General features: G+C 50.9%; 1 protein-coding gene across 1 annotated transcript; it reads right to left on the bottom strand.

Moving 5' to 3' along the window:
* Positions 1-338: 338 nt before the first annotated feature.
* Positions 339-6,285, bottom strand: N7482_003637 (1-3-beta-glucan synthase component FKS1; the record flags this gene model as incomplete). The annotated part of the gene is made up of 3 exons (XM_056685762.1): positions 339-684; positions 745-6,048; positions 6,143-6,285. 3 exons carry the CDS (start codon positions 6,283-6,285, stop codon positions 339-341), a joined length of 5,793 nt encoding a protein of 1,930 aa, XP_056544504.1.
* Between the last annotated feature and the right edge of the window lie 7,103 nt (positions 6,286-13,388).

Raw genomic sequence — 13,388 nt, 5'->3', positions numbered from 1 at the left:
CACTTGAGAAATCTACGAGGCTTATACTTGAAGCTGACGTACAACGGTTGCCCGTAATTTCTAGGATAATGAAGCAATGCAGATTGTATTCCATAAGTGTTTAAGAGAGGAATAAGACAAGCTATGGGAGCGGCAAACGACGGTAAATTCCCAAGGGCAATGACAGAACCACTTGAGACAGAAGTGCCATTCCACACAAGAAGCCATTAAGATCAACAAGTGCGCCAGTGATTTCACAAAAGAATGCAGCGATCGCAGGAAAAGAGTGAGAAAGGAAGAATAAAAAAGACAGTAGAACTTTGTACAGGCCATTTTCATACAAGGTCAAATTGACCTCGTCACAACAAACGCTGGAAATTGTAGTTGCCGGCAGTAGGGGTAGGAACAGCATGAGACGAGAAGCCCTTGGGGAGATTGCTACCGGTGTGGTAGGTCTGGGTATCATTCAGACCCTTGTCAAGGGGTTGGAGAAGGAACATGCTGTTGCCACTCTTGACACCGATAGTATTGTACAGTGTGAGCCGGAGGCTCTTGTCGATACCCATGTTGCGCACAACGATGGGCGCTGCTATCAGGACGATAAAGAGAACCAGCATAACAAAGTAGAGGATGGCAAACCGAATCACACGTCTCTTGCGCAGCTTAGACTGCTTGAGAGAGTAGATCGGAGGACGGATTTGGCGACTGCAGAGCTAATGTTAGCAAATTGGAAACTCCATCGATACAACGTTACACAACACATACCTGGGACGCAGCCAGAACAGAATGACAGAGTGGAACTTGTCGGCATAGGGGACGGCAAGAGCCGGCAACATGAAGAAGAGAATGACATGGCCGAGCACAAAGTCGGCGGCGAAGTAACCCAACTCGGTAATTTTGCACAAGAACTCACGGCCAGGCTGAGACAGTGAGTGCCAACCCATGTTGTACCACTTTCCAGTCCACCAGGCGATGTTGGACTGATCATTCCTAAACTCACGCGTCAGGGCCAGCGAAATGATCAGCTTGTAGATGAAACGCTGGAGGGCCATCATGGCGATCATGCCAGACACAGTACGGGGCCAATTGAACGACTCGAGAACGAAAAGCACCTCGAAAAAGACGATCAAGACAATAACAGCGATAGCATGGGCAATCGCAGCCAGGACCGCACCAAACTTCTTGCAGCATAAACTGAAGATGGGACCCATACAGCAAGCCATGCCAAAGAACATGCCGGCAACACCAGCGTTGATACCGATTGGAGCGAAGGCAACGAGGGCAATGCGAGCAATGGCATCCGGAGCATACTTGACGTCATCGCTGAACATGGTACGGGAGTTGATGTACAAATAGGGAACGAAAGTCACCGCAACCACAACCAAGGGAGCGACGATCTCACTGAAAAAGATGTTTGTGATGCGTGCACGAGGAATATCCCCAGAGTTCTTCTCAGATGGAACACCAAGAACCTTCTTCTTGTAACCAGTGATGCGGGTACGAGAGAGGCGGCAGAACCCGATCCAGGACGAGGCGTGGGACCGAGAGTTACCGCGCGAGAGCCAGCGGAGATAATCACGGTAGTCGATGAAGAAATCATTCCAGGAGAACTGGTGCGGGTTGAAGAGGAAGGGTGAGATGATGAGGGCGAGCAGAGACACCCAGAACCATATCAGGGCAGGAGTCCAGACAGTAGTGGTGGCGAACAGCAGCATCAGCAGCAGACGCGCTCCAGCGTAGATAGACGGGCCAGCGAAACGAGAGTACAGAACACCAAATGGAATACGGGCAGTTGCGAAACCACGGCCAGTACCAATGTAACGAGCACCACCGAAGGACAAGTTCTGGTGGACGGCTTGAGCGTAGATCTGACACACGAATACCTCGAACATGAAGGAGAAGGAACCGAAATGCTTAGCCAGACGGGTAGCCATACGCCAGACACCACGCTCAGTCAATTCTTGGACAGCCAGGGGAACGAAGGAGATGAAGAACACGATGAAAATGGAGATAACGCAACGGTTGACCCAGTTGATGATGGGGGCAAGGTCGGCGCAGTAGGTGGGCTCCAAAGGATCGGTAATGGGCAGGTCGGAGTTATAACGGCAAGTGATGGTCTCGTGCTTCAGGGCACCCAGGTTGATCAGAACGATCATGAACATCTGCACTGAAAGCATAATGAACATGTTGTTGATGTGGAAACCAGGGTGGGCATAGTAAAATGACAAGAAGCGGTCGAGAGGCAATTGGGTCCCAAGGTAGTAGTATTCACGCGAGAGCATTTGCTCACCCATACCAGTACCAATCTTGGTTGTGAAGTTTAGAATCGAGCCGAAACCCAAATCACGACCCTTACCACACTGGAAGTACTCGCAGTGCTTGATGCGACCACCACGGAGAAGAGCATTCATACCAGCGTAGATATCCTCGTTCAGGTGAAGACCCTTCTGAGCCTTAGAAACACCACCACGCGTACACATGAAGGTAGCATTTAGGAAATCAGGGTGACCGTAGTGCAGTTTACCACCGATCTGAGCCAAAGTACGGGCGAAAAGGGTACCGAATGTTTGTTCCTTGGAGGCAGCGACATCACCAAGCACACCAATGCTCTCGGAGAAAATGTATTCACGGGCACCAAGAATGGCAACGGGGTTAGTATCAGGCGAGGCGACACCAGGAGTGTAAGGCGAAACGTTGTCAGTGGTCAGCTCCTCAAATTCAGCGAGAACGCTCCGGATCTTCAAGCATTCTTCAAGATAGTTGTCTTGGTTGGCATCGATCAGCTGGATGTATTCACCACGATAGAAGATAATGGCGTGGTTCTGGTTATCGGACTTTCCGTCACCGAGGATGGGGTTGCCGGAGAGCTGGACGCGGAACTTGGGCTTGCGCATGCCGTTTTCGAGCAGCTCACAGTGACCGTCAATCAATGCGGAGTACAGGCGGGGCTCTTCACCCTCAGCGATGGGTGGCTCCTCGTCGAGATAGGCGATCTGTAGGTCAGGGTAGGCACGCAGAAGGAACTCCGTGTTCTCACGCTCATCCTTGTTGAACTTGGCATACCGCTGCATGGAGACACAGATACGGAACTTGCGACGAGCCATGCGCTCGAGCTCACGCTCGAGCTTCTCAGAGTTACCACCGAACATCTGGACGACTTCTGGGTTTTCAACACGATACAGGAGCTTGATAGCACGGCTGTAGTTCATGAAACCAGACACTGTTCTGTAAAGAGTCTGGGAACGGAGAGAAGCCCAGATACGGGTACGGAGCGTGTACTCAGGAGCAGCGGACTTGAAACCGATGCAATAGAAGGGCAGATCGTCGATCTTGCTCTTAGCAGCATCCTTCTCACCCTTCTCGCCGTATTCACCATTGAATTGCGAAGTCTCATCGGCCAGAATCTTGGTATCCTTGACGAAGCAGTCCCACTCGTGGGGGTGGAGCTGTTTAAGGTACTCCAGCACGGTGACACGGGAGTAAGGCTCATCCTCACGAATGATCTCACGCAGGGACAGTAGGATCTTCTCACTGTAGTGTGGAATCAGCACGGTGAAAGTCGGCATGTTGTCCACGGGTAGGGGCTCGGGCATGGGAGTCGACAGAGACTGGGCGAAGAAAGAGATACGTCGCTCAGCCTCACTACCAGCAGGGAAGAACTCAGTCTTGAAGGACTGATCTTCCTGTGAGACGAAGAAGGTGGGCGCACGAAGAGTACGCTTGCCCTCTTGCTCAGAGGGGACTTGGTGATAGAGAAGCTTCTGGACATGGTCAATAGCGAGTAGGTGCTCACGATACATCGAGATGATGATGGCGTTCCACACCTGGGAAATGAGGACCTTCGGCTTGTACTTGATCTCCATGTCTGTGGTCGCGAGTACCTTCGAGTAGATGCGCTTGGGAAGGCGCGAGAAGATATTTCTCCAGGGGGACCAGATAGACACACCGAGGTAGAATGAGCGGGCCACCGAGAAAATGGTGTTGCAAATAATGTACCACAGATAACTGTCGAGGAAGAATAGACACAAATCCATGAAGAACATGAGTGCCAATAGGATCTGCGGCTGCCGGTGACAGAGGATGTTGCCGAGATACTTCACACCAGTGCACTCGTAGATATTCATCGGGGACAGGATACGGATGGGGTCCTTGAACGACAGAGTCAGGAAGAAGTAAGACTCAGCCAGCTTAGCGCCGAAGACGCAAATCCAGAGACCGTAAGACATCCACATGTCGTTACCGTGAAGGCGAGGGAAGCTAGCAGTGAATGTTTGGCTGGCGACGTACTGCCGCCCACCCTTCTTCAAGTAGCTACCGAAGAGCGCACCGAGAGGCTGAATGGCGAAGAAGACCGCAGTCATGAGGGCAATGACGAAGTGCACGATACCGAGAGCAAGGCCGACCGGCTTCTGGATCTTTTCACTTCCGAGCTTATCCAAGAAGCCGAAGATAATAACACCAGGAGCCAGGTTGATAATGAAGACCACAAGGATGAAGAGGAACCGCTTGCGCAGATGTTGAGCACCCGCCCACCGACGGGGGACATACATCCACTCGCAAATAGTCGCAAATAGCTGGATGAAGCCTGCAAGAGCACCACCAAAACCAACAGCAGCAAGGTACTTGGCAGTGGAGGGTTTGTTGTCGACTTGCTGTTGGTAGTTGGTGGCATACAGAGTGGGGGCGTTGTAGGCAGTGAAGAACCAGAAAGAACACAAGTGGATAACCCAGATACGGTTGAAGTTGGTGATCAAATGGAACCACGAGCGGGTCTCCTTGTATGTCTTGAAGAATGCCTTCTTCCATAGGACGTCCTTCAACTTGGGCCAACGTTCAGCGGGGGGAACATCGACAAGACGAGTCTTGTCCTCGAACCCGATGCGCTCAATACCCTCAGGATACCAGAACAGCTGATTCATATCGTCGTAGCCAATGATCTTGTTGTGGTCGTGCTCACGGCGGACATACTTGCCTTCAAAAATCTCGTATCCCTGATCACGGCAATACTGGTAGAGAGGGGTGATGATTTCATTGAGGTATGTGAACTCCTCAACGGGCTCCACACGGTTCTGGCAGTCGGGCGAGGAGTAGTAGTCGTCGGCACACTTGAAAATGAAGCAAAGACACTCTGGCAAAAAGCGGACCTGGTTGGCTTCACCCCAGATGAGCAGATACAACGCAATTTGGCGGGCGCGATCGTGCTGGGACATCTTGTTCATGCGGGACTTCCAGCGATATTCCGCGGCCTCCAGGCTGTTGTCGCCCTCCAGAGCCTCGAGAGTTTCCTCCTCATTTTCGGGGTTCTTCTTCGCGGCCTTTTGAGCAGCCTTGCGAGCCTTGCGAGTTTTGCGGTCGGCCTTGCCCAGCTTCATCCCAGCAAATCCAACTGCATCGTCTAGGTCAAGGTGGGCCGCAAAGTACCAGCGGCGGTAGTTGGCATTGTGGCCACCAATATAATCGGCATGCAGGGACAGAAGTGCCTGGTTGGGGGTCATACGGGAAGCACGAGAGTCGAGTAGAGTCATCATGTGGTCATACATGTTGCGCATGCTGTCGCGCTGGAAACCAAACTTGTTGACCAGGTCCAGGAAAATATCCTCCAGCTCCTCCTTCGACAGGGGAATCTGTGCATCCGAAGTCCAGGCAGGGTAGGGTTCCCGCGAACGCTGGCCAGCCGGCAACGCGTTTCCGTAATCCATGCCATAGACGGGGGTGGAAGCCCCCGATGACCGGTTGCCGCCATATGAAACCTGGGATGAGGGCGGACGGTAGCCGTAACCGCCACGACCGTATTGGCTATCGGTATAGCTGTTGTAACGCTCGTCCCCACGGCCATAGTAGTCCATGTCGGCCGCACGAGCTGTTTCCGATTTCATGGTGAAATCACTAAAGGTCTCGGAGTCCTCCTCGGAGTCATGGCCGCGTCGACCACGACCATAGCCAGCCTGGCCCGCATCGTAGTACTGATCGGCGTAGTATTCATCCTGGTGGCCAGCCTCGTAGTATCCTCCGTCGGCGTAGCCTTGAGCTTGAGTATTACCACCTTCATGTCCGTAGGTACCGGACGCACTAGAAGTTCTTTTGTCAGCTGTTTTGTCGTTCCTAGGGCGAGCATCCTCTGGCACTGGAAGAGAGAAGGTGGAGATGTGAGACATGATCATACCCTCGGTCATAATAGCCATCGCCGTATTCCTGGTTGTCATAGTATCCCTGGGCAGCATGTTCGTCCTGGTAGTAGGCATCGCCATGGCCCGCCGGGTGGCCGTAGCCCTCGTCATAATGGCCTCCTTGTTGGTAGCCAGACATGACGGAAGAGTCGCAATCGATAGCTTGGTTCGAGCTCTAATGAAGGCAGTCAGTCGATTGCGCTAACACACAATGGCACCCGTCTTTTGCGGCTCGTGTCGTGTTGCGGGGGGTAGCCGGTGAATCCATCCGACGCGAGGTTCTTACCTCAACCGCGACCCGTTCACAGTATTAACTAATTGATAAGGCGAGAGGTGATGTTGTTGGGAGCGAAATTAATGCAGCATCGACGGGAAACGAATGGCGTACAAGTCCGTAACGGCGTTGGTCTAAAAGGCGTGTCGAGCTAACACGAAGATCCCGAACCCGCGAGTCTCAAACTCGGTCGGAGATGTAACGAGCGAACAGAATCACCAGTGGAGAGTCGGCAATCGTGACTGTGTAGAAGTAAACACTTCCCTTCTCCGAACCTTCCTCAAGGAAACGAGAGTGTCACCTTAGCAAAGGAAGATGGATGGGGAGGAAGAAAGCGAGTGGAATGGGAAGGGGGAGGGTGGTTGGAGGGACGGAGGAAAGAGACAAGATTGTAAGGAGGGAAAATATTGGCTGTGCTGTTATTTTGGGATCGGGGGATTGTTCGAGCTAATTTACGGTCACGGCGTACGGGGGGGGGGGGGGCTTTGGCAGTGCTGGGCGTACCGTGACAATTGGCAGAGCAGCACTCCAGGTATCCGGTACTTGGGTGGAGTGCGGGAGCCACCGTCTACGTGGCGGTATCAGTAACTTCCACTGCTGGGGCTGGTTTACCACACGTGAGGTACCGGTACCATACAAGCCACCCCGGCCACCACGGCCAACCCCATACGTACGCCCGATACCCATACCCTCAGGGGCCTCAGCCTTCTCCCTCTCCCTCTTCCCCCGGCCCAGGTCTTGATCCGCCGTTGTTGTCCAACGGTACAGTACAGGGCGACACGCATACAGTCCAGGCGTACACAAACCACTAACGCTATCGGCCAATCAGCAGCAATCGTGCTCGCCCTCCACTATCAACTGTATCCAATGAGGCTGTCCAGGCCACGCCGGATTCCAAGGGAATTGCGACGGCCCCTGAAACCTGCCCCACCGGTGCCCTCCAGCATGTATTCCCGGTAACAAATTAGGTGGTCCAGGTATCTCCATCGGGGGATACCTGCTCTGGGACTGCGTGCCCACTCCGTGCCCACTCCGCGCCCTGATTTGCCGATGCCTTGTTATTGTTACCACTACGGCATGCAGGGATAGCGTTGCACACCTGTTATTCATTCCTCGTTTCTATGCGACCACTGGCCATTCAGTATTCGTTGCGCAAGTGGAACGACGGACGACAGGCGTGATGCTCGATAGTCAATGGAACAGCAGAGAAGCCCAATATTGTCGTTCGATCGTTTATCTGTCTTTCCGATCGGGGTTGACAAAGAGTCGCCGGCCCATCTGGTGCGATCCATGGCTCCCAAGCGACCGAACCAACAAGCATCCACTGGTGTCCGTTGGATATCGCTCGTTGCAACATCCTAATCCCTAATCCTGCTGCTTTTCTGGGGTTTACCGCTCCATCTTTGGATGATGATCGTCAGTCCTTTTGCTTCTTCTGCTGAACTGTTCATCCCAGCTCACACAGAAGAGACGCAGAATTTTGCGCTAGCACATTCAATTTGCCACCGCAATAATACACCTAGTACATCGAGTACACTTAGCGTCGCGCGCCGTCTCAAAATGTACTGCTTTGGCTTTTCCCACCGTTGGGGCCATCCCGGATTGAGCCCAGCGCGGTCCTATAATAAAACTCCACACGTACACGGCTCCCCACTGTCCGCCCTGGCCTGGTCGCAAAACCGGCTGTTGGCTTTCCCCAACCTACAATTTTCTTTTCTGTTGGCCACCCTCTCAATCAGGACTTGTGGTGCAGAATTCAGCATAACAATGCATAACTAAAGATAACTAAAAAAACCTTGGTTTTCCGTTGCATAGATGCCAGTACCATATCATATGGTCCCTCAGTCCCCCCTATCAGGCCACTTTTAATACTCTTCCCAATCTGACTCGCATATCTGTACGGATATCTGATTCAGACGACGAGACAGAACACCGTACAGTACGTTCGCTGTACACCGTACGGTACAATCGCAACGACTGCTATTCCGTATTAAAGCGTCGCAGGCGATCCCCACCCTTGACCCAGCCTTTCCAGCCTGTTCCATCAGCCAAGGTGGATCGCGAATGCTTTTATTTTCTGATTTCACGCCTTGGCCTGGGACCACTCTGGTTCCAGCCGGGAATCGACTCGGGCTCTGCGTACGCAACGCGCTGCGAAGACTACGCATCTAGCGGGCATTTGTGATCTGGTGCTCGCATGAATTTTATGCCGGTCCCTACAGGAGTACTCAGTTGTATACTGTAGTAGACAGTAAGAAAAAAGAGAGCACTTGCAAACATCTTGATTCTCGCTCTTATTGGAGGGCTACAAGATCGTTATCTATAAGACACGTCGCGTCTGCGCGACCGTATCGTCTGGAACACGATTAAGTGCGTACAGCAGGTGGCCCTTTGTTTGCCCGCTGCGATGCAGGCCTGCCGCAGAAACGATGCATCCACTGCATGAGAACCGTCATCAATCTCCAATTTTCGTCTCCAGCCCTCTAGTATCCTCGACTCCTGCGACGAAGTTCCAACACCGTGCAGTACTACTCCCTCCGTGTCTTCACTATTGCCCTTCTCCCCCTGTCCCCTGTCCCCTGGGACAGTCAACGGTCTCCATATTCATTCTAGGCCTGGGCTTCCTCCCGGCGGCCGATCGTCATCGCCAAAAATAACCTGTCTCTGGCGTTCGAAGGGTCTAGTCGGCGATCGCTTGCGGCGCGGGCTTGCCCTAATGTTGCAAGTTTATTGTATTGACCCGCTTTCTTTGAATACCCGATAACTCAGATCCCCCTTGGCCTCTTTGGGCTTAAGTGTGGCTGGAGGCCACAATCAATGGCGGGATCTCCTTCTCGCAATGTACTTTACCGTCAGCGTGCCACTGGCGTCATTGGTGTCAATGCGGCTGCGGCAAACTTTGGATAGGTAACCCCTGGTCAGGGAAGTACGGAGTACGGTTTTGCGGAATTGCCACCCTGATATCTGATAATTACAAACACGAGTCCGTCTTCGCCCTCGCATGCGATTTTAGTCATCAGAGGGGCCGTGTCCGAGTTGATCGTTGATCCTTCCGTCCACTCCGGGGGCTGTGAACGTGATCCTGGGTCGATCGCTATCCTTCGAAGGCGGGGGTCCGGGCAACAGTTCATATTTTGAATTATGCTCGACATGAACGATCACTAAATTGGAAAAAGGCCTGTCATGCATGCGATACCCGATACGCTCCAGCGCCTTTCAACGTGGCTACTCGTGTGTACTCTGATATCTCATAAGCTTCGCATGTAGCGACCGGGATAGCATAGACCAAGATTCAAGTTGAATATCAATTCCACCTGTTCAATCCCAAGCTGGTGTACGTCGTGATTCGACCCCAATGGCTCGCTCGGAACCAGCCACTGCTGGGTGGCTTTGATGCTTATTCCCGCTTTGCGATCGACCGCCAGGAGGCAAGGGGCATGTTGATCTCCATAGAGGCATGGCAGAGGAATGGAGCGATCATGCTCCGGTTGCTAGCAGTCCATCGCCGGCTGGAGCGCGCCGACGCAGGCACCGTCTCTCCTTCTCTGCAGGGAGACTTGATCAGATCGGCATATTTCGGATGCCATCCATTCCACGATGCTGCATGGCAAGCTCTCCGGGTATTCCGTATGCCGAAAACAGCTTGTTATGTACATAGTAAACAATATGCTGGTGAGTTCCTGCAGGTCTATGGATCCTGGCGGTCGGGCAGAGTTTCTTGCAGCCCTGTGGGTTTCAGGTTGTCTCCCATGCGAGGGCCTTGTACCTGGCCCCTGGTCTCTTCTGAAACTTGGCCGTGGCTCACCAAATCAAATAATTGTGATATTCGGGTTTGGCGGCGCTCTTGACGTTCTCCAGTTAGTCTCGGTGGGCTGAATTAATGGGCTAAAGCCATTGACTGAATCAGCGGATCGAATAATCCTAGGCAGATACTGTACATATTTCTGTTGATATCGTTCGGGCCCGTCGATTCGCGCTGGCAATGCTCCTTATGGCAATTATGACTACGGTGGACAGATGACTTCACTTATGTATCTCTGGTGGTCTTGGTGGGTTGCACTAGTCGAATACTCTGGGATGCTCTCTTTCCATGGAAAGTGGCCTATCTGGTACGAACACAATCTGCTGCCTTCACTGAGTGCATCGATCCCGTTTATGGCCTTGTAGTCCGGTGTTTGGTCACCCCCGGAGGTCTAGGTACCCGCAAATGCGTTTAGGTCAGAATATATATATAATGTACTCATCCATCGACAAAATCACGTAATTTCCTCAGGACTGCTACCTAAACCTCAACCCTCTTGGCTAGTCCATTTTCCACTCTAACTGGCTCATCTCGCTCCACCAGTATGATCCTCGGTACTTCAAGCTAAGCACTCCTGAGCAGGGTTCAAAATCACTTTTTTCACATAGATAATATGATCTACGCTTAATAGAACGATTCTGATAGCTAAAAAACCATTTCAGATAGATTTGAGATCGCGAGAGTGTAGGGCATGTTATGCTATAATCGTGAGCGTACTTGTTTACAGTGACAGTCCAAAAAGTATTTGTACCCCTTCATGGAGTACACCCCGTTTCCTGACCGCCCGAACTACTGTACACAGCCCACACCGTCTACCTCTACAAATTCAAAGCGCACTACAACACGCGCTTATGCGTCTATCATAAGAGTACTCCGTACAATTCGGCAGGTAATAACACCTAAATCCGAGGATAATATTGGCCATGTCTCGAATAGCATAAGGGCCTAGGCTGGTAGGCCTCACATATCAGTATTAGATATCCATTGTATTGGCCACTTCTTCTTAGTAGAAGATAGCCTTAAGCCGATGGTGACGCTTAGGTATAGTAGAGAGCATTCCGTTGATGCGGTCGCGCAATGTAGAACTAGGCACTTCGCATCGCGTAAGCAGATAGAGGAATGTTGGCCATTTTTATAGGCCTATATCGCGAATATGACCCTACCCTCTTGCTCCTACGATTTTAACGCGTTTTCGACGCGTTTTCGTGTCACTGTATGTGGTAGGAGAAGATGTACAGTATGTAGTTTGATCTTATGTTGTTGCAAGATCAGAGAGGGTCATCGCCTAGTAACGAACAGACCAATCGATTAAGAGAGTGTGTATTGAGGAACTAGGGAAAAGTAGCCAGATAACTAATATCTGCGCCAAGAGACTATTTAAAAGTGGTCAGTAGATAGCTATAAATATGAGTGGAGTATTCTACTCGACATATATTGTTGAGTGCGGATGTGTCTACTTTGCCTCCATTATCGGACCCTCTTTCGCAGATACATCCTCAGTGAATATAGGCTGTTCCAAGACTAGTAGCTAGATCGTTAAATGCATGGAAATTGAAGTCCCTCAGTCTTCCAATCGCTAGATCACAAGAAACAATCCAGAAGGCTTATCACCATTATTGGCTATATTGGTGAAGCTGAAATCTACTTATTGGATAGTGTTAAATATTTCGAAAACAAATATGCAAACGAGGATGTTTACTGCGCTAAAACTATTTAGGGGAAGGATAAAAATAGGTTGAGTGACACTTTTGCTTATCAGTCTTACGTATCATCGCCTTATGGGATGAACCGACCTGTAAGTTTCTTCCTTGGGTTGTGCCTCGATCGTCAAGAAAATAGATAAAGCATGGCGAAAACCAATCACAGGTAGACTGGGGAGTTGGCTGGGTATTAGGAGATGCACGAACAGCAGGACAAGTGGAGATCCCGGAGCCAATCGTATTTTGCTATCGGAGACGGTGCTCACCCGGTAGGCACAGCGCGATTCTTTTTCGACAGATATGAGGCAGCGTGTACAGGCTAGTAATGGTAGGAGGCTGTCAAATAGATTGTGAGATAAATTTTCTCTGGAAGCTGACCGCTGTTGAAGAGTCTTGCACCTGTGCACCACCAGTTCAACGCATCCCGTTGAGGTGAGGCCGGCTATAAACGATCCAGGAACTGGTTGTGGAACTACTGCACGCAAGCTGACTTGACTTTCACCGCGTGCAGCAATATTTGAAGCCGTAAGAATTCTCGAGGCATTGAAGGAACGTACATGAGGATGGACAACCAGATAGTGACTGAGTACCTCTGCGAGCATTAAATACAGTACATGTGTCCGCCGTGCATCTAGTGATCCTCCACAGATTCTGGATATAGATCACTAAACAGGCAAGATGTAGAGGTCACCACGGAATATCTTCTTGGTGGGAGCCTCGGAAATGTAGTCTTCCGAGTATTTATTGTACTTTGAAGTTATGTTGCAAGTGCAGACTCAAGGTTGCTATTGTACCGCTACAACCAATTGAACTCCTCAACTCTCTCAAAGTAGATTTGCTCATGAATTTCAACGTGCAGCTACTTGTTCACTGTGAGGACACATGCTGCCCAGCTTATCGTTAAGTGCACAGCCAATTTTCTCACATACTACTTCAATCCAACCTTTGTGCTAAGTACTGCAGTGGGCGTTAAAGTACGTCGACGTGGAGCTTTTGCTACGCTTTCTTTATTTGGGTAAATAACATGCTTTTGAGCCATAATGACGATCTAGAGCGGTGCACCGACACAGTATGCCTTACACGCCACGCTAAGTATTGCCTTTTTCTAAGGAAAAGATCAGGTAGGTCTTAGTTTCCGTGCAAAGCCTGGATACTTGTCCCCAATATCACTTAGAAGGGTTTTAATTTAGCGACAAGCCCTCGAAGGGTCATTTGATTAATGAGGTCCAAGAGTCTTCGAGAGAGGTCTTGATACTCCGCGGGCATCACGTCGAGGAGGGATGCTGAATACAACTAGGGTAATCTGACGGTGGGGAACCGAGACCGAGGAATCAGTCATTTGAAATGATGTAAGTGGTAGGGCGGGGCCATAGAATGAAGAACAAGACCACATAAAATCATCAGTCTAACCTAGGAAGACCCACAAGTATACGGGATAATTGCTCGGGATGGTAACAACTTAAAGC

The sequence above is a fragment of the Penicillium canariense genome, assembly GCF_028826845.1.
Source record: "Penicillium canariense strain IBT 26290 chromosome Unknown utg000002l_segment0_segment0, whole genome shotgun sequence".
Classification (NCBI taxonomy): Eukaryota; Fungi; Ascomycota; class Eurotiomycetes; order Eurotiales; family Aspergillaceae; genus Penicillium; species Penicillium canariense.
This window is presented reverse-complemented; position numbering and strand designations above follow the sequence as displayed.